At 38.0% G+C, this 24,940-nt stretch overlaps 1 protein-coding gene across 1 annotated transcript; it reads left to right on the top strand.

Moving 5' to 3' along the window:
* Positions 1–3,890: 3,890 nt before the first annotated feature.
* LOC116587793 (nephrocan-like) lies at positions 3,891–23,841 on the top strand. Its single transcript, XM_032338349.1, has 3 exons — positions 3,891–4,091; positions 13,076–13,977; positions 22,985–23,841. The coding sequence occupies exons 1-3, from the start codon at positions 3,903–3,905 to the stop codon at positions 23,430–23,432; spliced, it is 1,539 nt and encodes a 512-aa protein (XP_032194240.1). The 5' UTR covers positions 3,891–3,902; the 3' UTR covers positions 23,433–23,841.
* The last annotated feature ends 1,099 nt before the right edge of the window (positions 23,842–24,940 follow it).

Raw genomic sequence — 24,940 nt, 5'->3', positions numbered from 1 at the left:
CTTACCTTAAACAGACTTTTTCTGCAACATTCTCAAGAAGGAAACAAGTTTGCTTATTTATGTATTTTAAGATTTATTTATTGATTTGAGAGAGACAGAGCAAGGGTGGGAGACAGGGAGAGAGAGAAAATCCCAAGCAGTCTCCCCACTGGACACAGAACCAACACAGCTGGACTTGATCTCAGGAACCTGAGATCATGACCTGAAATGAAATCAAGAGTCGAACACTCAACTGACAGAGACAGCCAGGCACCCCAAGAAGGAAACAAGTTTAAAAAGAATCATGCTCATAATTTTTGATTCTTTAAAATTTCTTTTCTTTTACCTCAGAGGGAGAGTTTCATAAATTAAAGCCTTCTGTTTAGCTCTTGGTTGATCAGTTTTATAACAGGAATCACAAGCCAGTGCTTACAGACCAATTTCAGGGAAAATTTGGGTTAGTCAGTTTCTTCTCTGGAATTCAGTTTCCTGTCTATAATGGGAACTAGCCCTTTGCTTTTAATAAACCAAAGAAGGCCAATACCCATTGCATTGTATTTATTGCAGGGTTTCTTATCAATGGCACTGACATTTTGGACTTCTTAGTTCTTGGTTGTGGGGCTGTCCTATACATTGTACATTCTTTAGTATCATCCCTGGCCATTACTCTCCAGATGCCCGTAATACTGCCTATCTTCTCCCCATCACAACCAGCTTTTATTGTCATAAAAAAAAAAAAAGACATTGCCAAATTGCCCCTGGCTGAGAACCCTTGGGTTCTAGAAAGGAACAAATGAAGGGAAGCAAGGAGGTGTGATAAAGATTAAAAAAAAAAAAAAAGAAAACAAGTGAGGGAGAATCCTAGCTTGAGAATCTAAACAAAAGACATAAATCTAATTCAATCCAAATTCAAATGCAAATTCAAATTCAATCCAAATTCTTTAAGATTGCAATCTTTCTAGTGCTGAAAGATTTAACCTAGATTCTGGACTATATTCTGAACAGTTGCTAGGTGAATCATTTGAGTTTCCATTCTTGAGAAAGACGTTCATGTTTCTTTCTTTCTTTTTTTTTTTTAAAGATTTTACTTATTTATTTGACAGAAAGAGATCACAAGTAGGCAGAGAGGCAGGCAGAGAGAGAGGAAGGGAAGCAGGCCCCCTGCCAAGTAGAGAGCCCGATGTAGGACTCGATCCCAGGACCCTGAGACCATGACCTGAGCCAAAGGCAGTGGCTTAACCCACTGAGCCACCCAGGCACCCTTCATGTTTCTTTATTAGGTTTCTCCTTGCCCCAAGAAGACAAGCAATAATGATTAGAGAAGGTGTTTTTCAGTCTTCTCAGAGAAAAGAACAGTATTCCTCACACTTAGTCTTAGGGATCCATAAACCCAAGACCTAAAAACACAAGCTAAAAGTAGGGAATTTTACACCTGTGGCCCTGCATTAGCACAGGAAGACTCCGAAAGTCTGCAGAAAGCATGCCAGGGGCTGAGCAGGGTGGTAGTTTTGTGGCTGCTTCTTAGCACAACCTAACTGCAGAAGAGCTTGTCATCTCCAGAGCAGGTGCAACAAAACATGTATGCTCTTCAAACACCCAGGCTGTACATTTGTACTCTACTTTCTCCATAGATTGTGGTCTTAATAAGACGTTGCCTTCTACCTGAAAAATAAATAAATAAATAAATAAATAAATAAAAGAATTTTCAGCTTCTCTCTAAATAAATAAGCATGGTCTGGGGGAACAAATGGAGCTTTTATTCTTCAAAACATTTTAAAACTTTTTATGATCCAAATATTTATATTTGTAATGTTCAAATCATGAAACAACCTAAAAATCTATCATTTAGTAGTTAATCAAACTGGGACAATACTATTCTTTTAAAAAATATTTATTTATTTATTTATCAGACAGAGACCACAAGTAGGCAGAGAAGCAGGCAGAGAGAGAGAGGAGGAAACAGGCTCCCCGCTGAGCAGAGAGCCCAATGCGGGGGTCGATCCCAGGACCCCGGGATCATGACCTGAGCCGAGGGCAGAGGCTCTAATCCACTGAGCCACCCAGGCGCCCCAGGGACAATACTCTTGATGGGCTATTAGGCATTTAAATTTATATTTATGGAAACTATAAATTCACATGAAAAATATAATAGTGAAAGTGTAGAATATAAAGTTGTATATGAGTATGTTTACAACTTGATAAAATGAAACTGTTTACATTATAAAATAGTAACAGAGATGATGCCAGGATTGCAGGAAAGCTATAGAAATACCATGGAAGAAGAAAATGGCATACAGTGTAATTTCAGGGCTCCTTCAAAGTAAAGGTCATCCTGCGGTGACCAGCAGAGGATGCAAAATGGACCTCATCTCTGTGCTACAAAACAGAAAAATTAGCTGTCGCTGATGGCAGATGACGGCATAGCGTTTGGTAGGCATTTCCTTTTAAGTAACCATGAATTCACTCTTAGTAAGACAGAAGAAAAAAAGATTTTCCATGAGTATTTCTTCTTGTTTTTTTTAAAGTCTAGGCAGAGAAAAGAAACTGGAAAAATGTTTGATTGGCGCACAGGACTAACATTTATTTATTTTTTTCCCTTCCTTGCTTCTTTTTTCCCAAATTTTCTTTTATTGAGCATGATTTTCTGATTTGAAGATTCTAAAATCTAAAAAAAAAAAAAATAAAAAAATTCTATCACTAGACAAGAGAAATAAATGATCAAGTTTGTTGAAAATCAGGATATTGGTAGAAAAGAAATCCCTTATCATTCCCTATCTCAGATAGTAAAAGAAAACAGAGGTTAAAAAAAAAATCAGGAAAGAGGAGCAGACAAGTCTTTTGAGAAAAGCACACAGAAATCCTTACTCTGGAAATAGAATGAACTGATTATTAGAGCAAAGAAACTTTTTGGCTTCACAATGAAAACTGTAGCAAAGAGAGGTGGGTTGAAGAGCACATCACAAAAGCTTTTCAATATTAGAAAATTTGGAGCAATCCACTCAGGCCAAAAAGCATGGGGAAATTCAGGTCTTCCACCTGGCAGGAGAAAGCTTTGCTATATAATCTTTTGCTTGAAATGCTTTTAAATTCCTCAGCAGGGATGAGCCCAGCAAGTAAAAGAGCCTCAACAAAGGCGTGCCTGGGACAAATGAAGCCTTCCTTCTGCAGCTGGATTTCAGAACACACAAGTTCCTCTGAAGAAACTAGAGGCCTTTTCTTCCATTACAGATCGATGAAGGTAAGGGACCCATTTTGATGTTTCATTCTCATCTGAGTCAACCATATTTTTGCCATTCAAATTCTTGAATTTGAATTTTGAATGGCAAAAATATTGTCCAAATATGTTAGTTGGGTGGGTAGAATGATAGATGAACCGAACCAGTTCTCTGTGCCTCTAAACCTCTCTTCTTGGTGGCTCATTGTTTCCCATAGCAATAAAATGTTACTGGAACAACAATAATAAAGAAAATACCTGCCCATTTCCCTATACTGGTTAATGGGAGTAGAAAACACCTGCCTGTTGCAGGTCTACAAAAATGGTTTTAATACAGGGTCACAGAAAATTCAAAGGTTTACAGCCCTCTATAAAACAGCTCTTTGTCTTTTCCCACTAATTCCCTAGTGTCACATTTAACAAAACAAGGAAACTACAGATAGTAGAGGTGTTTGCAGATTAGCCTCCCAAGCCATAAATAACAGAGGGTTTTGCTCACCTACAAATATTAAGGCAGCTTATCAATGTTTAAACCCTTAGTGATGGTTGCTAACATTTTAACCCAGGTGAATTGAGAATTTTTTTCTTTCCTGTCTTCTTACATTGACAGAGTACACATTCATAAGATTCTATTATCAGATTTCACGATATAAAGAGTGGGACATCCCCTAAACACTCGCCTGCTGCCTGGGAGGCCTCGTTTGGGAAGATGCATCTGCTTTATGCTTTCCTTGTTTTGCTTTCTCTTAGTGATGGTTTCCATCCCACCTGTCCCAGCAGATGTAGCTGTGATTCCCTGCAGTCAGTGCAATGCTACAGGATAACGGAGGTGCCGTCCGCTCTTCCTTCCACCACCAAGAAGCTCTACATTAGCCACAGCAAAATTCCACACCTTCAGGTAACCATTCCATGCTCAAGTTGCCGCAGTCTTATTTTTTGAGGCAGGGTGAGGGGGGACGGTGGGGCTGGGAGGCTTGATTTAAATGATCAACCCTTAAAAGTGGTGGTTATCAAGTTGGGATCCTTGGACTAACTATCTGCTTGCCCTTTACTCCTGAGAGGGTATATACCTCTGGGTATTTCTTTTTAGAGACTCGGTCAAAAACCATCAGAATCTATCATTCATGATGTTTTATTTCAGTTTTTACGTTTGTAAAAGTGTAATTATGTTGTTGCAAAGTACAAGTAAAGAAGTGGCTCTTTCTTAACAAAGAGAGCTTGAGAGCCAATGGCTACTCGCTATCCTTGGAACTGACAATGAGTGCTTTCGGGGGATAAGAAAGGAGTTTTGTTTGTGCCATAGAAAGCAGGTATTCCTTAGAGCATTGTAAGACTATCCAGATGAACCCCAGCATGTGAGAATTATTTGTAGCAGACCCTACACATGTGCCAGACATCAGGGGTTTTATGGAAACATCTACAGAGGAAATACGTGTTTTTGATTTGGCGTGTTATTGCAGTACTTGTTCTTTGAACTTCTTTTTTTTTTTTTTTTTAAGATTTTTATTTATTTATTTGACACACAGAGAGCGAGCGAGACAGAGAGTAAGGGCAAGCAGGGGGAACAGCAGGCAGGGAGAAGCAGGCTCCCCGCTGAGCAAGGAGCCAGATGTGGGGCTTGATCCCAGCACCCTGGGACCATGACCTGAGCTGAAGGGAGATGGTTAACCCACTGAGCCACCCAGGCACCCCTGTTCTATGAACTTCTAATTTTGACTTTTACATTTATGCCAAGCTAGTCAGAGTGCAAAGAGTGCTATAGATTTGTCTGGCTTTTATAATACAAAGGAATTTTGGTTTGGGCCTTTGATATTTTGGAAGCTATAGAAAGACAAGGGTCCTTATCCTAGCTTTTCCCCTAGCCAGAGATATAATCATCTTAAGCAAACACTTAAAAAAAAAAAATCCCTGGGCCTCACTTTCTACCTTTTTGAAGTAAGAAGTTTGGGTTAGATTGGTGATCCCTGACTCTTTTTACCTGGAAAAGTCAATCTGATTTTGTCTTTATCGGTCACTGTTCTTGCCTCCTTGAACCAAATCCCAAGAGAAGGAAATACATCTCTGTGGGACAGGTGCAGAGAGTCCACAGGTGGCTGTAATTTCCCTCCACATAAAGACCCCATCCCTTTTCGTCTGCTTAAGAAATTCGAATGCAGGTGCACCTAAACACGGAGAGTTTAAAGTATGTGGTATGGTATTGATTTCAAGGCTCAATAAGCAAAATTGCCTAGTGGACATGTGGACTCTCCTCCTGTAATCCAGTAGTAGATGCTTAAATATTTGTTTTGGAGGCCTGAGATGCCCAGAGCTAAAGTGTGAGCTAAGCTCGGTATGATCCTACACTGCTGCTTCGCAGCCAGGAAGACGAAATTACACCTCTCATCAGATTCATTTACTGAATGAGCGCATTGGTTTATGTTCACTGAACGGCAATGCTGCCACTTCCCTGACTTCAACCCAGTTCATGGTCTCTTGGAAGGACAGTTTCAGCAGAGAGGTTGATGAAAGACAGGATTGTTTTGGGAAGGAAATAAAAAGCTCTAAGCAATAATACATCTCTTTTAGCTGTCATTGGTGAATATGATATATGTTCTACAGAATCAGGTGCCTGTATTCCAAGAAATAAACATTAGAATATCATCAGATTAAAGCAATAGAAATTACACACATATGTACACACATACATACATATATACATGCACACATACATATATGCACATGCCACATACAAACACACGTGTACACCCTACACATATACATGCAAACGCCTCACAATTTAAAATGTTTCTATTACTTCTTTATCTAATTTGTGTTTGGGACTGCGAATGCTGTGTTTGAGACTGGGGATAAAAGACAAAAAATTCACAGTTCCTGCCCTTGAGACATGAAGGCCTTCATTATCCGTTCATCTGTAAAGCTGCCTGCTTGTTTGAGGTGCATGCCATCGGACTGTAGCACTCCTGTTTCTTCTTCCTTTGTTTCATACTGTACCTCAGCCCCTTCCCTCCTGGCTTCTGGTCTTGCTTTCCATCCTGAGCCCTGCATCTCCTTGGTGCCACCAGGGTGCAGTGTCCTAGCTCATTAGAATTCCCTGAGCTGATAATAAAGTATCCATCTACATTTCCACTTCACTACAGCCATCTACTTGATATCATAATTATTATACCGAAACTCCTCCACTCAGAAATCTCCAATTCCCCCATTCTCTGATCATTATCTTCCTTGCTTTCAGCTGCCATATTCTGTACTTCTCTTGTCACCTCGTGGAGACTTCTAACCCTACATCAACCCATTTTTCTCAGATCATTAGTTTATTTCCTATCATCTTCTTTCCCATCCCCTCCTTTTTTTTTTTTTTTTGCATCCCCCAAATAAATTATCTCTACACCTATCCCGCAAAGCCTTAGTCTTGAATAATGGTGATCATTTTCTCTTGTTTCTCTTATACCTAGATAGCCTGATGCTGCTGGAGAGGATCACACCACCTCTCTACACATATGTATGTATAAGTGTGTGGTTTGGAGCATTCACAGATTTGTAGAAATACTGCAAATTTAAGGTCTCTGACCTCATCTGGGTCTTCAGTGTCATCAATCCTTTCAATTCTTCTTGGTCAGGCTTTCCTACCTTCCATCAACATCTTCCAAAACTTCAGTAGAGTTTGGGTTATGTTCTCAATCTCTACTATCCTCATTCTCACCCATGGCTGGCCTCCCATTTTATTGACTAATCCTAACAAAACTCAACTTCTGCTCATTGTGGACTAACTTGTCTCCATTCAGTTCTGCAAACTCTTTCCTCCAGACAGAGAGGATGAGATCTTCCTTCTTCTGCTCAAGGCAGCATCCCACTCATCCCCTGGAGTCCATCTTCTTTTCCACCCCCTGAAGCTTGCTTCATCATTCTCCCCACACCCATATCTTCAGTTTCTCTTTCCTTACTAGTGCTTTATTCTAGCTTATAAATAGATAGGCCCCTCTTGTTACAATAAAAATAAAATTATTTGGGGGCACCTGAGTGGCTCAGCTGGTTGCATGTTGGACTCTTGATTTTATCTCATGTCATGATCTCAGGATTGTGGGATTGAGCCTTGCATTTGGCTCCACATTCAGTGGGGAATCTGCTTGATATTCTCTCTTTCCCTCTCCCTCTCCCCACCACTTAAATAAATAAATAAATCTCAAATAAATAAATAAATGTTTAAAATAAAACAAAATAAAATAATTTTAACTCTCTTTGTCTCTTCCTGCTACTGTCTCTCTTTACTTGCAAAACTCCGTAAAAGGATACTCTGTACTTACTGTCTCTAGTTTACCTCCTATTTATTCTTTAATTCACCAATGTCTGGTTTCTACCTACTCCAAACAGTTAAACCACTATTCCTTCTAAGACATTGGGTCATTCATATTTCTTGAAATTCTTACTCTTTTGCCTTCCATAGCACCACACTTTTATGTCCTCATGATTCCTTTCTGATAGTTCTTTTCTGCCATTTTTGTAGGTTTCTTTTCCTCCTCTGCCCCTTATTTTTTTGGCTTCTCCGGGGAGTCTCGGTCCTCAGCCATGCCATTTCTTACTATGTACAGTCTACTTAGGTGACTTCACTTTATGTAAGTAATGATGGCTCCCATAACTGAATTTCTAATTCATGCCTTCCTCCCATGTTTCAGACTTATCCAGCTCCCTATTGGACCTCTTCATATATGTATTTCATCTCAAAATAACATGTCCAAAACTGAAGTCAATCTTTCCCCCTAAACCTGTGGTCTCTTGTCACTGGCTTCTTTCACTTAAAGTGATGCCCTCAAGGTTTATCCATGTTGTAGCATATGTCAGAATTTCCTTCCTTTTAAAGACTAAATAATATTCCACCTTATGTATATACCACATTTTGTTTATCCATTTATCAGTTGGTGGACATTTGGGTTGTTTCCTCTTTTTAGATATTATGCTCCAAAGAACATTCATGTACAAGTTTTTGTGTGGACATATATTTTCATCTGCCTTGGGTATATATCTAAGAGTGGGATCTCCAGGTAATATGGTAATTCTGTTTCACATTTTGAGGAACTGCCAGATTGTTTTTCCAAAGTGGCTCCATTGTTTTGTATTCCTAGAGTAACGTATGATGGTTCTGGTTTCTTCACATTCTTGCCAACACTTCTTATTGGTTTATTTTTTGGATCATAACCATCCTAGTGAGTGTCTGTTAGAATCTCACTGTGGTTTGACTTTTCTATCACTAGAGGTTAATGGTGTTGAGCATCTTTTTGTGCACTAATTGACCACTTGATATCTTTTTTGGGGAAAATGTCTCTATGAATCCTTTGCCCATTTTTTTGAAATTGGGTTCTTTGTCTTTTCATTTTCGAGTTGTAAGAGTCCTTTGTATTTTCTAAATACAAATATCCTATCAGATCTATTATTTGAGAAAATGTTCTCCCATTCTATGGTTGTTTGCTGTTGCTGTTGTTAATTTTCTTAATGGCGTCCTTTGAAGCACAGGTTTTTAATTTCCAGTAAGTCCCATTGACTATTCTTTGTGTATGTCACTTTAGCTTTTGGTGTCATATCTAAGATAGCTTTTATCAAACCCAAGGTCATGAAAATTTATGTCTATATTTTCTAGTAACAGTTTTACAGTTTTGGCTCCTACCTTTAGAGGACAAATAGGAGTGCCTTTAGGACGGCAGTCAATTAAAATGATTGTTCTTTACATCTTCAGTTGAAGGAGAAAAGCTACTTCAGATTCCTCCTGGGTAGGAAACATAAACAGACTTGATCACCAAGTGGGAGGATTATGGACTATTTTTATATTCTCTCCATACTTGCCAGAATTTTAAAATTATTTACAGAGAACAAGTATATTGATGATCAGAAAAAAAGTTCCAATATTGTTTTACTTATTGGCCTGGTGCACACACGTCTGAGCCTCTAACTACGAGGGTATTTTGGTTATCATGTGGACATTGAACCTGTAAGCAACCCAAGAAAGGTTTGTGGCCCTCTAATGCTTGCAGCAGGACCCACCCAGAAGAAACTGGAAAAAAAGCCTTTCATGAGGAAGGAAGCCAGCAGCCCTTGCTTCTCTGGTCTACCTCATTTTACTTTTCTTGCTTCTTTTTCATTTTTTGAATTTTATTATAACTTTTATCTACATGTATCTTAGATTCACTAAACTGTAAAAATGTGTGGAGGGAATTATACTTAGTTAAACTTCCTACACTTAATCATTAACACCAAGCCCTACTTGCCTTGCTTTTTAAGCAACATTGAAAAAACTCACATAGCCTCAAGGTTAGCTCGAGGGCAAAAGCATCTCTTTTTTACATCTCCTGAGCACAGTTCAGCTTAGTCCAGGGAAATGGAAAAACTGGTCTAGCAGAATTATTTTCCTTTTTCTGCTCTGTAAATTCAATGGAAAAGTTGAAAATAAGTATCTTCCCCACTGTTTGTGGTGTCCGAATTCTATATTCTTCTGCTAAATGCATGTCATAGGAGTGAGGTTAAAATAAAAATATGTGTGTTGGGATGAGATAAATCTGGGTTGGAGGCTCAATTTTTCCACTTGCTAGCAAGATACACTAAGCCCAGATATTTTATCTCCTGAAGCCTCAGTTTCCCTTTCCGAAAAAGGAATAATCATGCTTACACACAGGACTTTACAAAGATAACCATAGTAAATACTTAGAAAATGGTAGCCATTTTTAAAAGATTTTATTTTTAAGTAATGTCTACACCCAATGTGGGGCTCCAACTCAAAACCCTGAGATCAAGAGTCGCATGTTCCTCTGACTGAGCCAGCCAGGTGTCCCAAGAAGATGGTAACCCTTTTAATTAGTAATAACCCAAAGTAATCTGCATTGACTGACAGAAAGGAAAAAGAAAGGTCTCTATGCTTACTAAAAGAAAATTCCATTAAGAACATGAACTATGTCAATGGTTTACGCCAGTCTGTACACTAGACAAGTAGAAATGAAGACAAATTGAACCTCTGATACGACACTTGTCTGGTCCCCAGATAAGCAGCCCATTTGGATCCATGTTACCCCTGATACTTGCTGCATACTCAGCAATCTTTTAGGGTTTGTAGTCACTCAGACAAAAGTGGAACTATTAATAGCACCAAGTTCTTATGGAAGATCAGCAGTCTAAGAAGTGAAGATCTATGTCTAGAGTCTTTTCTAACTTTATATGCAGGAAAGGTTAGAAAGGGCACTTAGAAATGAAAAGTATATTAAAGAACAGTCTTGGGCAGGTCTTTTCATTTTTGGTGGGGAGGCTGAAATTCTCCATCCCTTTAATGGGAGATTTGAATTAGATAATATCCAAAATTTCTGCTTTTCTAAATCTCTATGATTTATGTCTAGATTTTGTCTTTTTTGAAAAACATTAATTGTAGACCAGATGCAAGAGAAAATGGTAAGGTGAGGAAGAAAGAGTTTAGCGTTAAGAGTTCAGTCTGTTTAGAGTTCAGCAGACCTTGTTGAAATTCTCAACTCTTTTAAGTTTGATGTTAGCAAACTTGCAGTGTTATTAGAAGAATTAGTGATAGTGTACTGTTAATAAACAAAATTCAACTGAGTACCTTGGAAGATCTAATAAGTAAGCTATTCATGAATCAGGCAGCATCTTCTCTAGCAGGCAGAGCTATGCTCCCAGAAGCTGTTATCAAATGGGAGGATTTTAGGGTAGAGCAAGAGAGTTACTGAGAAAACAGTAAGTAAGGATGGTTTCAGGTCAGGTCAAGTTCCTTTTGAGAATAAGGGAAGGGCAGGGTTTTTATAATGATGATTATGTCACTAATGCTGATCAGGAAATTTCAGGTTGACTGTTAAAGTTCACATTCTTAAGAGAGGTTAAAACTGTAATTAAGTCTTTGCTGTCATGGGTGGGGAGAAATGACTCCATTTGGGACGTGTATGGGGTTTTTTGATTTGTTTTGTTTTGTTTTTAACAAAAAGCACTTGGCACCTGTAGATAGTCAACAAATGCAAGAAAAAAATACTATTAATATTGGGACTAGGACTAACTAACACATCTGACTAATCATTAAGAGAAGATCATGTGTTAGCAGCAATGTACAAATCAAGGCAGCTGCCAAAGCTTTTATGATTAAAAACATCTGTTTATGGAAATTTTAACATGAGATTCTTCCAATGGAGTATCATCTTAGGAGAAGCTTTAAAATATACCATAATTCACATCACATGTCCTCCTAGGATATAAGTACCTTTAATAAATATGTGGTGCAAAATTAACCTGCCTTGAATGTGTTAATCATGCATTGGTATTACAGAAGGGCTCAACTGCATAATTAAGTCAAACATTCAAAAACTGGATAGTAAGACTTAAAACTGTGCATTGGAAAAAAAATGTTTAAAGACTTTATTTATTTATTTGTTTGTTTATTTGAGAGAGAGAGAGAGAGCACACAAGCAGGGGGAGTGGCAGAGGAAGAGGGAGAAGAAAGGTCTCTGGAGAGCAGGGAGCCCAAGTCGGCTGGATGCTAGGATCCTGGTATCATGACCTGAGCTGAAGGCAGACACTAAACTGTCTGAGCCGCCCACGCACACTGTGCATTGAAAATTTTAGCTCAGTTGAATTCTAAACCAGACAGAAAATTTTGAGAAAATTTTGAAGAAAACCTGGAACAATTCCTCTTTCTGCCTAGAGATGATCTTACTGTAAGAACTAAATCCCAAGGATTACATCATCCTGGAGAAGACCTAGATGGCAAGGTAGGAGGTTGACAGATATGTGGAAGGATAGGAGTGCTTGAACTTGCAACCCATGGAGAAAGTATATCAGATTTGATCATTTCTAAAATCTAAGAGAAGAGTAGATTAGGTCTGGGATATATGCCAAATGGAATCTTTGCTCTCAGACATGGAGACACATGTATCCTGTTTGTTTCTTCCTGGATCTTTTTCATCAGTGAAGTGCAAATTGAGGGGTAGGGAAGAGGGAGGCTAGGCTAGTGTTACTAACTATAATAGAGTTGAAAATGTTTCTCTGATAGGCCCATCCTAGTGACAGCAGTGTCTAGGATACTTAAAATTTTTACTTTTAATGCTTAAAAAATTTCTTATGTAATTTATAACATTAAAAAATCATCTAAACAATGAAAAATGAAGACAGTAATTTCCAGATCATTCCCATTCTGGGCTATTGTAAGATGATGCCACAAAGAGCATCCTATTGTACAAATCACTGTGCAACTAGTAAGCACTTCTGGCTAGAAATAAACTTGCTGGGTCAGAGACTACATAGCAAAAGTTGGCTAATATTATGTCTACCAATACTGTGTGAATATCCTAACGTATATTTGATATTTTAGACTGTTAGCAAGCATAAATAAAAAATAGTCGGGACCTGGGGTGCCAGACTGGCTCATTCAGCGGATCATACAACTCTTGATCTCAGGATTGTGAGTTGGAGCCCCAGGTTGGGTGTAGAGACTACTTAAAAATAAAATCTTAAAAAAAAAAAAAATAGTCATGGGGCACCTGGCTGGCTCAGTCAGTTAAGCAGCTGCCTTCAGCTTAGGTCATGATCCCAGGGTCCTAGGATTGAGCCCCGTATCAGGCTCCCCGCTCAGCAGGGAATCTGCTTCTCCCTCTTCTTCCCCCACTGCCACTTCCCCTGCTAATGCTCTCAATCTCTCTCAATCTCTCTCTCTCTTTCTCTGAAATAAACTTTAAGAAGTCAGGACCCGAGCTTCCATCCTTTTCCAAGAGATAATTTTAAATAGATCTTGAAGAGAAATCTGAGGTATCATTAGTATTAAATGATAATGTGTAGAGTATTTCCCCCCGCCCCCGACAATAATCTTAATTTACTGCTTTTTCTCTTTGTGACCCATCCCTGACTTTTTTGCAGATGTCCAGCTTCACCCGAATGTTGTCTTTGGAAGATTTTATTCTGTTGGCTAGTGGAACAGAGTCAGTAGAAAATGACACTTTCAAAACTCTGAATAACTTGAAGACCTTGGAACTCTGGAAAAATAAGTTAAGACAAGTCCCCAGGATTCTCCCGGTCAGTCTTGAAGTGTTAAAACTAAATGATAATTCAATATATGTCCTACATGGATCCGATTTTGAAGGATTGAAGAAATTAAAAATCCTTGAACTTAAAAACAATCTGATCTCTTCTCTGTCTCCCACCACACTCTCCTCTCTTGTCAGTTTGCAGAGTTTGGTGTTAGATGACAACAATATTGAATCTGTAGCCGGACCGCTGGCACTTCCCCACCTGAAACGCATGAGCATGGAGAATAACAGACTCCATCTTATACCAGCCAACTTCTTCATGTCTCTCCAGTCTTTGCAATTTCTCAGCTTCAGTGGTAACTTTCTGACTAAAATTCCTATTAATCTGCCCAAATCTCTGCTTTCTTTAAAAATGGAGAGGAACCAGCTCAAAGTGGTAAGTTTTCGAGATATGAAACACTTGGAGCATCTCTCCCATCTTTATCTGTCAGAAAATTCACTCTCCTCCATTGACGGGGCACAGATACTTGCCAATTTAACTACTCTTGAGCTGTCCCAAAATCAGGTTCAAATGTTGCCCCTCAGACTACCAGCGAAACTACAAAAACTTGACATTAGCAATAATCTGATTCAGAGAGTTACAGTGCAAGACTTCCAGGACCTCCGAGACTTGAAACACTTGTTTCTGGACAACAACATTGTTAGCTTGTTCGAAGCTGGGGCCCTGCAGATGTGTTCCCAGCTCTCCAACCTGGCCTTGGAGCAGAACCTGCTGTTGTCTATACCTCTGAGGTGAGTGGGAGTTATTATTTATGGTGACTACTTTAAATGTTTTCTTAAAATCGGGGCAATGAAGCACATTAGACAAGCAAGGAAAAAAAACTAGAACAAACATAAATGACTTGGTCAAGGGTGCCCGGGAGCTCAAAGGTAGAGACTGTAGACAGAGTTTTGGAGTCTCCAGCTCTCTAACTAAACCCTGCACCCACTTAATTTATCTTGCCTGTTGGATAAGACACCGGCAAGTGAGATCTATGTTGAAAATAGGCAATGCTGCTTTGGCGAAGTATGCTATTACACATAATATGGGGATCTTATAAAAGATCTTGGTTTTAAAATATGTGTTTTTAAGTATGTGGCCTGGGACCAGCAACAGGTATACTGGGTGCTTAGCCACTAACAAAACAAGGTTATGAGAAAGAAACGAAGGGGAAATGTAGTAAGATATTTACATTTTTAACAGCATTGAAATAGCAATTACGAAAAAAAAAATCACAAGTGAATAATCTAATCTTGTATTTATTTTGAATTATATATTTGGAGGCCTCATATGCTTCTCAGCACTGAAATCTTTAAAGGACTTAAACGTTGCTCTGCTTATTTCTCTGTCTGCCTGTGGGTATGCAAGCCCATTTGTGTTGGTCTCACCTTGCGTTTTTGGTTGTCTCTCTCATAAACACATGTGCACATACACACCCTCATACTCTGACACTTAATTTCTCTTTCCAAATATCCCTCCCTCTGTGCCCAACCTCCTGTCCTGTTTCCTCACCCAGTCATAACTGATAATTAATGTACATGTTGACATTAACTGATCCTTTTTTAGGTAAACTTTATTCCATGTTCTACATGTATGAAATAGGTAAATTAAAAAATGGTAGAAGGAGAAAGCCCTATTATTCTCCTAGAAAGAGAATATGGTTAATTATACATGCCTATCAGTGGATTCATTTTCCTTTGGGTGCTTTATAGGAAAAAAAAGTCTCCTTGCTCTGTTGATTATCATTATCGAATTACTCATAAGTAACATACCAACTTTTGGCTTCTTTAGAGTCCTGTGGCACTCGATTTACTTATTTTCATTTTGTTATCAATGAGAAAGGGAAAAATTATCTTTGCTATGCACAGATGTTCATTTTTTCTAGTTGAAAAAAAGATATTTTATTATACAGCGTGGTAACTGTAACCCAATGCAAAACACCAGAAAGTAATTTTTATAATGGAAATTAGTATTTTAAAATATATATTGAGGGCTATTTGAAATTAATCAATTTTTTTGAAATTAATCAATTTTTTAATGCATAATCATGTGCGTACAAATAATGTATTTTACCAGGCCATTGGGATACATCAGTGCAGTAAAAAATAAAACTTCTTGTTCTATACAGCCTAAATTCCAGCAGGGAAGTAGTAATAAGAAACAGAATGTATAAGTATATAACACTGAGATGGTGTTTGGAGTTATAGTTAGCAACAACAAAAAAGGGCAGGCTTACAGGTTCAGGAGCGTGGGCATGGCTGGTTGCAATTTTAAATAGGGTAAGCATGGTAACTCTCATGAAAATGTAAACTTTGAGCAAAAACTGGAAGGAGGTGAGAGATTTAGCTGTGAAGCTGTTTGGCGGGGGAAGTGTTCTAGACAGAACAGCCAATACAAAGACCCTAAGGCAAAAAACATGCAGTGCATTAGGATTCTAATACTTGATATTTCAATAATTTCTCTACTATGTTTCAAGTCTTATTTTCTATCACTATATACCCCTACTCCAAGAAAAAAAAAATCATGTATAGAATAAAAACTCCTAAAACAGGTTGGGAAGTGACTGTTGTCGTCAAGGATTCTCAGGGGGCTGTGAGAGCCTTGGCAAAATTGTGAAGGCAGTGGACTGCTCTATTCAGATGGCTTTTAGAAGCATTGGGTTGAGTAATCCTGCTAAGTTTAATGAGTGAAAAGTAGCTTAATTATTTACTCCTGCCAGGGCATTTGTGTGTTTTAATAAGTGACTACAGAAAGCACAATGCTTTTGCCCAATGGACTGTATAATAGAATTGCAAGCCTGAGCTAGCCATGATTCTCAAATCTGACTCCATGTTACAATTATCTGGAGAACTCTGAAAGGAGCATACTTATGCCCAGGCCTCACTTCAAACTAATTAAAGCAGACACTCCAGGATTTGTGTCCAGGCATCAGTATTTTTGAAAAGCTCCCGGATGAATTTAATGCACAGCCGGTTTTATAGAAGTAATGAGCAAGAACAATGAGCGAGGGACATGAGATGAGTGTGGGCTTTTCCTATGAGGCTTAAATTAAGCAACACAACTGTCTGTTCAGTCAAAGAACTTGGCCAGCTATGAGAGCAATGTGTTCTTTGTAGAAAGTGATTTTTAAATTCCTCATCAAACCCCCCTCCCACGTCCCAGCTTTTCTTTGACTTGGAAAATGGGAATGGCCCAGAAAAGTTTTTCCTTGATTTTCCTCCCCAAAAGCATTAAAACGCAATACTGTTTTTAAATTTTTGATTGGTAGAACTTTTATTTATGAGCTTAAAACAATATACTCTTATTTGCATGGGTCTTATTCATGCACAAAATTGTACTTTAAAATTCAGATTCCTATTAAGAAACTATAAACACAGGCAACCTATCCATTGCCAGTTGTTTACCTAACTTGTTTCTAGTTGCTGTGTATCCTACCACAAATCATAAATCCCTTCTTTTGCCTACCGTCCTCCAGTTTAGATTTCACCAAGGAAATAATAGTAGATGGTTGTAGGTACACATACATTCAAATATCTACTACATTTGCCTCAATATACGAATTGAGATAGAAAATAATACCTAGTGTTAAGTACTGACTAACCCAACAGTGAATTTATATCTCTGTGTTATTCCCCATTACTTCTTACAACAATCCTGTGAAAGTAGGTACACTTTTTAACTATTATTTTATAAACTAGAACATTTAAATATCAAGGAGGTATCAAGATACTTCTCAAAATCAGACCATCAGTAAGTGGGAGAGTCTAGATTAAACCCAACAGCTTAACTGCAGAGCCAGGGAATTTTTAAAAAATTAATTTCTTTTTTTATTAACATAGAATATATTATTTATTTCAAGGGTACAGGTCTGTGATTCATCGGTCTTACACAATTCACAGCACTCCCCATAGCACACACCTTCCCCAATGTCCACCCCATCCCTCCCACACCCCTCCACTCCAGCAACACATATATTGTTAAAAGAAACTAATGGGCTGGAGGAGATTATGCTGAGTGAAATAAGTCAAGCAGAGAGAGTCAGTTATCATATGGTTTCACTTACTTGTGGAGCATAAGGAATAATGTGGAGGACATTAGGAGAAGGAAAGGAGAAGTGAATTGGGGAAAATCAGAGGGGGAGACCAAGCATGAGAGACTGTGGACTCTGAGGGTTTTGGAGGGGAGGGCGGTGGGGTTTGGGTGAACCTGGTGGTGGGTATTAAGGAGGGCACGTATTGCATGGAGCACTGGGTGTGGTGCCTAAACAATGAATTTTAGAACACTGAAAAAATAAAATAAAATAAAATAAAATAAAATAAAAAGAAAAGAAACTAACAGAGCCAGGGAATTTTAGCCACCACATAATCACCTGCCCCTGAGATGTACTTTGCTATAAACAATACACTAGACCCACTTAAAAACTTAGAACACCTAAGACCTGGGTCTCACTTTTGCGGTTTCATTCTTATTTTACCAATCTGCAATTCGACAAACAACGATTAGTTACATCATCTTATCTTTATTCACAATGTGGATAATTCAAATCCAGAATAGCTTTCTACAACCTACCGCAGGCATAACATTTTATCTTACTTACGCTCCCATGCCATCTACTGGTAACATGGGATACCTCTTTTTACACTAAAAAGCGACAGACTCAAAGAATAAATAGCATTTTTAGAAGCTGGTTTGTCTTAAAATCAGGGATACCTTTCTCTATAAATCAGACTCAAAAGACAAATTTTGTCAAAGCCATAAGTGGCTGCCCTAATTTCACAAAACCAGGATATTAGTGATTTCGCTTACAGTGTCATTTTGGTTGTAATGCTCATCAAAACACAAAAGAAAAAAAAAGGGAAGAACAGGTACACATTTTGGCTCTGCAGCCTATAACTGATCATCACATTTGTTTAAAAGGAAACTTGGCTTTCTCATTTTCATTAGCTAACATTTATTATGTGATTTCTGTGTACTGGGCACCTTCATCTATAAGGTCGACAATCAGAAGCTTTAAGCTAAATAACTTACCTGAAGTCGCGTGGCCAAAGTTAGATCTCGAGTCTTAATTAGTAGACGACTCTTGGTTTACTTGACCATATCTTTTCTCTGTTGTTCTCCCTTTACTTTCAAGGGTGACAGAAACTTGCTTCCCACCACGTCATCTGTAAAAACAGTCCATCTTTCCTTGAAAAAAAAAAAAAAAAAGAAGAAGCTATACGTAAGATTTTTCTGTATAACTTTTAGGGATTTACCTTATATCAGTTGGTATGTGCACAAAATTACATTTTCCTGGGGATTGACTTCAAACTAAATTTAGCAGATTATTAAAATGCATGAAGTGATTTGCCCTGGTAAATTAATCCACTTTTTAAAAAATATTTTTAAAGATTTTATTTATTTATTTGACAGAGATCACAAGTAGGCAGAGAGGCAGGCAGAGAGAGTGAGAGGGAAGCAGGCTCCCTGCCAAGCAGAGAGCCCAATGTGGGACTCCATCCCAGGACCTTGAGATCATGACCTGAGCCAAAGGCAGCGGCTTAAACCACTGAGCCACCCAGGTGCCCCAATTAATCCACTTTTTAAGGTAAATTTTATTCCAACCAAGAAGAAGTCACTTTAAATAAATAAGACTATAGAATACTCAAAAGCATAGGGGCAACTGGGTGACTCAGTGGGTTAAGCCTCTGCCTTCAGCTCAGGTCACGATCTCAGGGTCCTGGGACTGAGCCCCGCATTGGGCTCTCTGCTCAGCAGGGAGCCTGCTTCCTCCTCTCTTTCCCTCTGCCTGCCTCTCTGCCTACTTGTGATCTCTGTCAAGTAAATAAATAAAATCTTTAAAAAAATACTCAAAAGCATAAATACATACATAAGTATATGCGGTGTATAGCTTAGGATACACTGTAAAGTATGACTGGGACAACAACCATAAATTTCACTGATTGCCGAAAGGCATCAGTGGATTCACACTCTGAAAATAGCATCCGGATCGTATTTCAAGGGCCCTTTTTTTTTCCTATAAAACTTTTCCCCTTCTTATCTTCAGAAACAGAATGACCCTTAATATGAGGTTGTTGAGTAGCAGGAAAATGTTCAGGTTCACAATTGTGATTCTTTTTAAATTTTTATCAATAGGCATTAGCATGACATTTTTCAAATTGGAATCCACAGGTAAAAAAAAAAAGTTTTTTCCTAATTATAAAGCAGTGCCCATTCAAAGTTGAAAACTTTGGGTGCTGACAAATGAGAAAGCATCCATAATTGCTCAACTACAGCTCATGTCTAGATATAATTTGTTTTCATATTCTTGGGATCATTCAGTTTTGTTTTCTATTTAACACCATAGAGGATTGTTCTTTCCCTTTTCCACTTTTTCCAAGTATTACAGTGGACCCAAGGGATCTTACTTTATTCACTGTGTTACAATCACTTAAAGTTGCTAGTCTCTTTTGATTCTCAAGTTGTTCCAAATTTGTCTAGTGAGATCCCTTCTAAGCTGGTCCCTCTGTTCATGAGACACAAATTTATTAGTTCTCTTTTTTAAAAATTGTCATAAAATATACATAAAATTTACTTAACTGTTTTTAACTGTACAATGCCATATTGTTAAATCCCTTCATATTGCTGTGCAATTGTTCTCTGGGACATTTTTCATTTTGCAAAACGGAAACTCTACATTCATTAAACAACTCCTCATTTCCTCCTCTCACAGCCCCTGACAACCACTATTATACTTTCTGTTTCTAAGAATTTGACTATTCTAGATATGTCATGTAAGTGGAATTATAGTAGTTGTCTTTTTTTGTGACGGCTTTTTTCACTTAGCACAATGTCTTCAAGGTTTATTCATGTTGTAGCATGTACCAGAATTTCCTTCCTTTTTAAGGCTAAATATTGCATGGTACATACATATTTTATCTTGCTTATCCATTTACCCATCAATGGACACTCAGATTGCTTCCACATTTCAGCTCTTGTGAATTCAATATGGGTATACAACATGTAAATATTGTATAATATTATTTAATACGTAAATAGCTCTTTGAGACCAATCATGCTTCCAGTTCTTCTGTGTATATACTCAGAATGGAATAGCTAGATCATGTGGTAATTCTATATTTAATTTTGGGGGGAAGCACCTCATATTGTTTTCCATAGCGCTGGCACCATTTTACATTCCCACTGACAGCACACCAGGCTTCCAATTTCTCCACATCGTCCTCAACACTTTTTATTTTCTGGATTTTTAATAGCAGCTATCCATCCTGATGGATGTCCCATTAATCTTTGAACATGCTATTGTAGTCTGGTTCTGACGTTCTGGCTTACCTTGCCCCAGACATGGAATCAGTCATTTCTCTAAGAAGCCTTGCTTCTTTTAAGTGGGAACTGGAATTCTGAAATTAAGATCTGGGTGCTCAGTGTGCTTAGGCTATTGGAGTAGCATTGGTATCAGGGTATAATATTACTTCGAGATCCTTCCAGTATGCACAACTAGAAAATATATTTTTGAAGTGATGAATTCACATTAATACCTCTAGTTCATACTTAACATTAGAGGGTTTTTCTTATTTTATATTTGTATCTTTTCTTTTACAATGAAATCTTGGTTCTTAATGATATGAATATATTTACTTACTTCATTAAAAAAAGGTTTCAAAACTTCATTACTAACAGCAGTATGAATAATAAACGTGGTAAGAGAAATTTCCTTGCAGATCCTTTCGTCCTTAATGTCTAAGGCTTAGATATATCCATGAAGGATATTCAATCTGAGTACTTTTTCTTTCTTTTATGTGGTTATATACCAACATCATCATTTGATTGATTAATTAGATATGCTTGTTTCTGTTTGTGTTCAATTTTAGGGCTTGATTCTGTTTTACCATTTTCATTTTGTGAACATGTAAAACATTAATGTGATTCAAAATTAAAACCATATGCATACACTTCCTATAAGTAACCATTTTTATTCACTTTTTTAACCCAACATAAGCAAATATGTGTACGTATATTCTCATTTCCCTCTTACACAAAAACTGATAGACTATACATCCTATTGCACTTCCTACTTTTTTCCCTTTAACAATACTTTCTGGAAATCATTTTATGATAATTCTTAGGGATGAGTCCCTTTTTTTTTTTAGGACTGCATAGTAGTTTTTTTAACTTTGTACTGGGTTGTTTCTAGTCTTTTGCTATTATAAATAATACCATAATAATTGCCCATATGCAGTTTTAAATTTATTGAGTCATATCTTCAGAGTATAGTCTTCGAAGTGAGATGGTTGGGTGGTAGGGTAAATGCACAAGTTATTTCATTAGGCTTTGCTAAATTCTCCTCCATAGGAGCTATGCCATTTTAGTGTCTGACCAAGTGATGTATGAGAATGTCTGTCTCTTCACAGCGTTGTCCACAGAATGTATTGCTAAGATTTTTTTTTAATTTTTTTTTAATTTTTTTAACCAATCTGGCAGGTGAGAAATGGCATCTCTGTGTGGTTTTATTTTTTCATTTCTCTATTCTGAGTATGTTTGAAGACTTAAAAGCATTGCTTTCTTGTTTATGTGGACTTCCATTCATGCCTTTTGCCCATTTTTAAGTTTCATTTTAAAATCTTTTCTTCTCACTTTTTTTAAAAAAGATTTTATTTATTTATTTGAGAGAGAGAATGAGAGATAGAGCATGAGAAGGGGGAGGATCAGAGAGAGAAGCAGATTCCCCATGGAGTTGGGAGCCTGATGTGGGACTTGATCCAGGGACTCCGGGATCATGACCTGAGCTGAAGGCAGTCGCTCAACCAACTGAGCCACCCAGGTGCCCCTTCTTTTCATCTTTTAAGAATCCTTTACATATTAGGAAGATTAGCTTTTTGGGTTATAAGTTGCAGATATTTCCTCCAGTTTATCATTTATCTTTTGACTTTTCTTATGTCTTTTGCCATACACAATTTTTTGTGTGTGAAAAAAGATCATTTGATTCACTGATCTTTTATAGCTTCTGGATTTTCAAGTCATAGTTAGAAAAGCTTTCTCCTAGGATTAGGATTTAAAAAAATTTTTAAATACATGATTTTTGTTGTCACATAATAATCTATTATCTCTTAATTTCCAAATTAGTGGGCATTAGTCTTTATCCTTTTTTCTAGTGTAAATATAATTAAATATGTGACAAACATATTTGTAAATAACTCTTTGTTTGCTTCTACTATTTCCTAGGTTGAAAGACATGATGTTATTTAAATTTGATATGTGTTACTAAATTATTTCCAAGGTGGTACCAAGTTACACTTCCACCAACAGAGTTTAAGTTCTTACCTCCAACACCTTCAGGAGCAATACATTTTAAAATTTAAAACCAAAATGTTCTAATTTCATACATAAAACATTGCATCATTTTTTTCGTTGCCTTTTATATTCATGAAGAACCACACCTTTTCATGTTTTTATTCCATACTTTTACTTCTCCTATACATTATGGACTCATGACCTTTGCCACATAAAAATTGGCAATGTTCTTTCTTATCGATTTACCTGATCCTGTTTGACAAGACAAGAAATGAGAGAGTCTTACGGCTAGGAACAAGAACACTCTGAGGGTTAGAAGACAAGACCTATGAGAAAGGTTAAAGACCTATGCAGAAGACTTAATTTTTCAAAACGTAGCTTGTTTTCTAGCTTCCACCAGGACACAACGGTACAGAAAAGGCTGGTGTTGCTTATTCTGAGTTCCTCTCCCCTCCTATTTCCATGCTTTTGCAGGCTTCCGGGGACCTTAGCCAGGCTGGACCTAAAAGGCAATGCCATCCAGGATATTGCTGAGAGGGAGCTCAAGGATCTGAAGAAACTTCAGGTTCTAAACCTTAGGAACAACAGGATTTCTGCCTTAGACCTCAAAGTCTTGGAGGGGTTGCCTCGCCTCAGACACCTGTATCTGGATGGAAATCCGTGGAATTGCACCTGCAGTCTCGTAAGAGCGAGGGAGATCCTGAAGGCCAAGGGCACAGATGTGAGGGGAGGACAATGTGTTGCACCAGCTGAACGACAAGGGGAGAGCTGGATGTCCTCCAAGAAGATCATGAGACAGTGTGAGCATCACTTACATCTGACGGAGAAAAACAAAGAGACCAAAAAGAAACCAAAACCAGAAGAGCACTCCAGCATCAGAATCAACATTGATGATGATGATTATGATTATGAAATAGATTAAGTATGAGCTTTGTTTACAGTTTAGAAAAAGGTTTTCTTAAAATAGACTTCATTTTAGAGCAGTTTTAGGTTCACAGCAAAACTGAGAGCAAGTTGTTAAAAATTTCCCATATGTCTCCTACTTCCACACATGCATGACCTCCCTGATCTCTGCATTCCCCTTCAGAGCAGGACATTTATTACAATTGAAGAACCCGCATGGACACATCATCACCTAAAGTCCATAGTTTGCACCTGGGTTCGCTCTTGGTGGTGTGCATTCTGGGAATTTGGACAAATGTATGATGACATGTATCGATCACTGTATTATCACACAAAGTAGTTTCACTGCTTTAAAAATGCTCTGCATTCCAGGAAAAGTTTTATAGTGTTCCGTCTCTTAAGCAGAAATAGTCAATAAATTTAGATATGTAGGACTCTTTTTGTAAGTTGCTGTTTTGTTTTTTTCTAAAAATGAACTGAGAGTTAAGGTAAGTTGAGGTGGGGGGGAAAGGGAAAGGGACAGTGGTAAAAAGATGTGAGATTCCTTCCACTTAAAAAGTCATTTGTGTTCTATACTAAAAATCTACACAAATAACGATGCCACATAAAATTGCCACCTGGTTAACTTCCTGCAAATAGAGTAGTTCATTTTATCACGTAAGGTGATGACTTCTGGGTATGAAGCTGGTGCTTGCAGTCCTACACTACAGGCTTTTGACTAAGCAATAGAAACAGACTCCAGGTTAAGCAAGAAAGAAAGTGTTGGAAAGATTGGGTCTAGCTCCTAAAATCAAAGGAAAAGCTGAAGAATCTGGAGAGAACAGGGATTAGAACTGCTCCAGGGCCCTAAGCAGAAGGACATAATGGAGAAGCCCTCAGCTTCTTCCAGGTTCTCTGTGTAGAATGAAGAGGTCCCGCTATCATCAATGTTGTCTTCTCCACATTCATATCTTCAGAAGGAGAGGCCAGTTGGCCTAACTCCGATCACATATTCACCCTTGGCTGGGAGACTAGGTCTGGCCTGACAGTCTTAGCAAGACTTAGCAAGGGAAAACCAAAAAAAGGAATTGTAAACTTTCCCCTTATATAAGGTGGATGTTCCTATCTGAGTTACATTTGGGGTTCCCTGCGTGGACCACAATCCCGACACCCCTTTCCCTTTGATGAACTGCATTCAAAAGAGTTGCCTGCCTAGGGATAGAGGTGTGACTGTAGAAAATTTTTTTTCTATCCCTCAACTTATAAATATGATCTATTAGGGTATAAATCTAAAACCCCATCTAAATTGGCTCCTTTTCTAAATGGTAAGAGTCATCTGTTTATTTACTTATTTTTAAAGATTTTATTTATTTATTTGACAGACAGAGATCACAAGTAGACAGAGATGCAAGCAGAGAGCTGGGGAAGCAGGTTTCCCACTGAGCAGAGCGCTCCATCCCAGGACCCCGGGATCATGACCTGAGATGAAGGCAGAGGCTTAACCCACTGAGCCACACAGGTGCCCCTGTTGTATTTATTTTTGAGAGT

This window comes from Mustela erminea, chromosome 4, assembly GCF_009829155.1.
Source record: "Mustela erminea isolate mMusErm1 chromosome 4, mMusErm1.Pri, whole genome shotgun sequence".
NCBI classification, from domain to species: Eukaryota; Metazoa; Chordata; class Mammalia; order Carnivora; family Mustelidae; genus Mustela; species Mustela erminea.
This window is presented reverse-complemented; position numbering and strand designations above follow the sequence as displayed.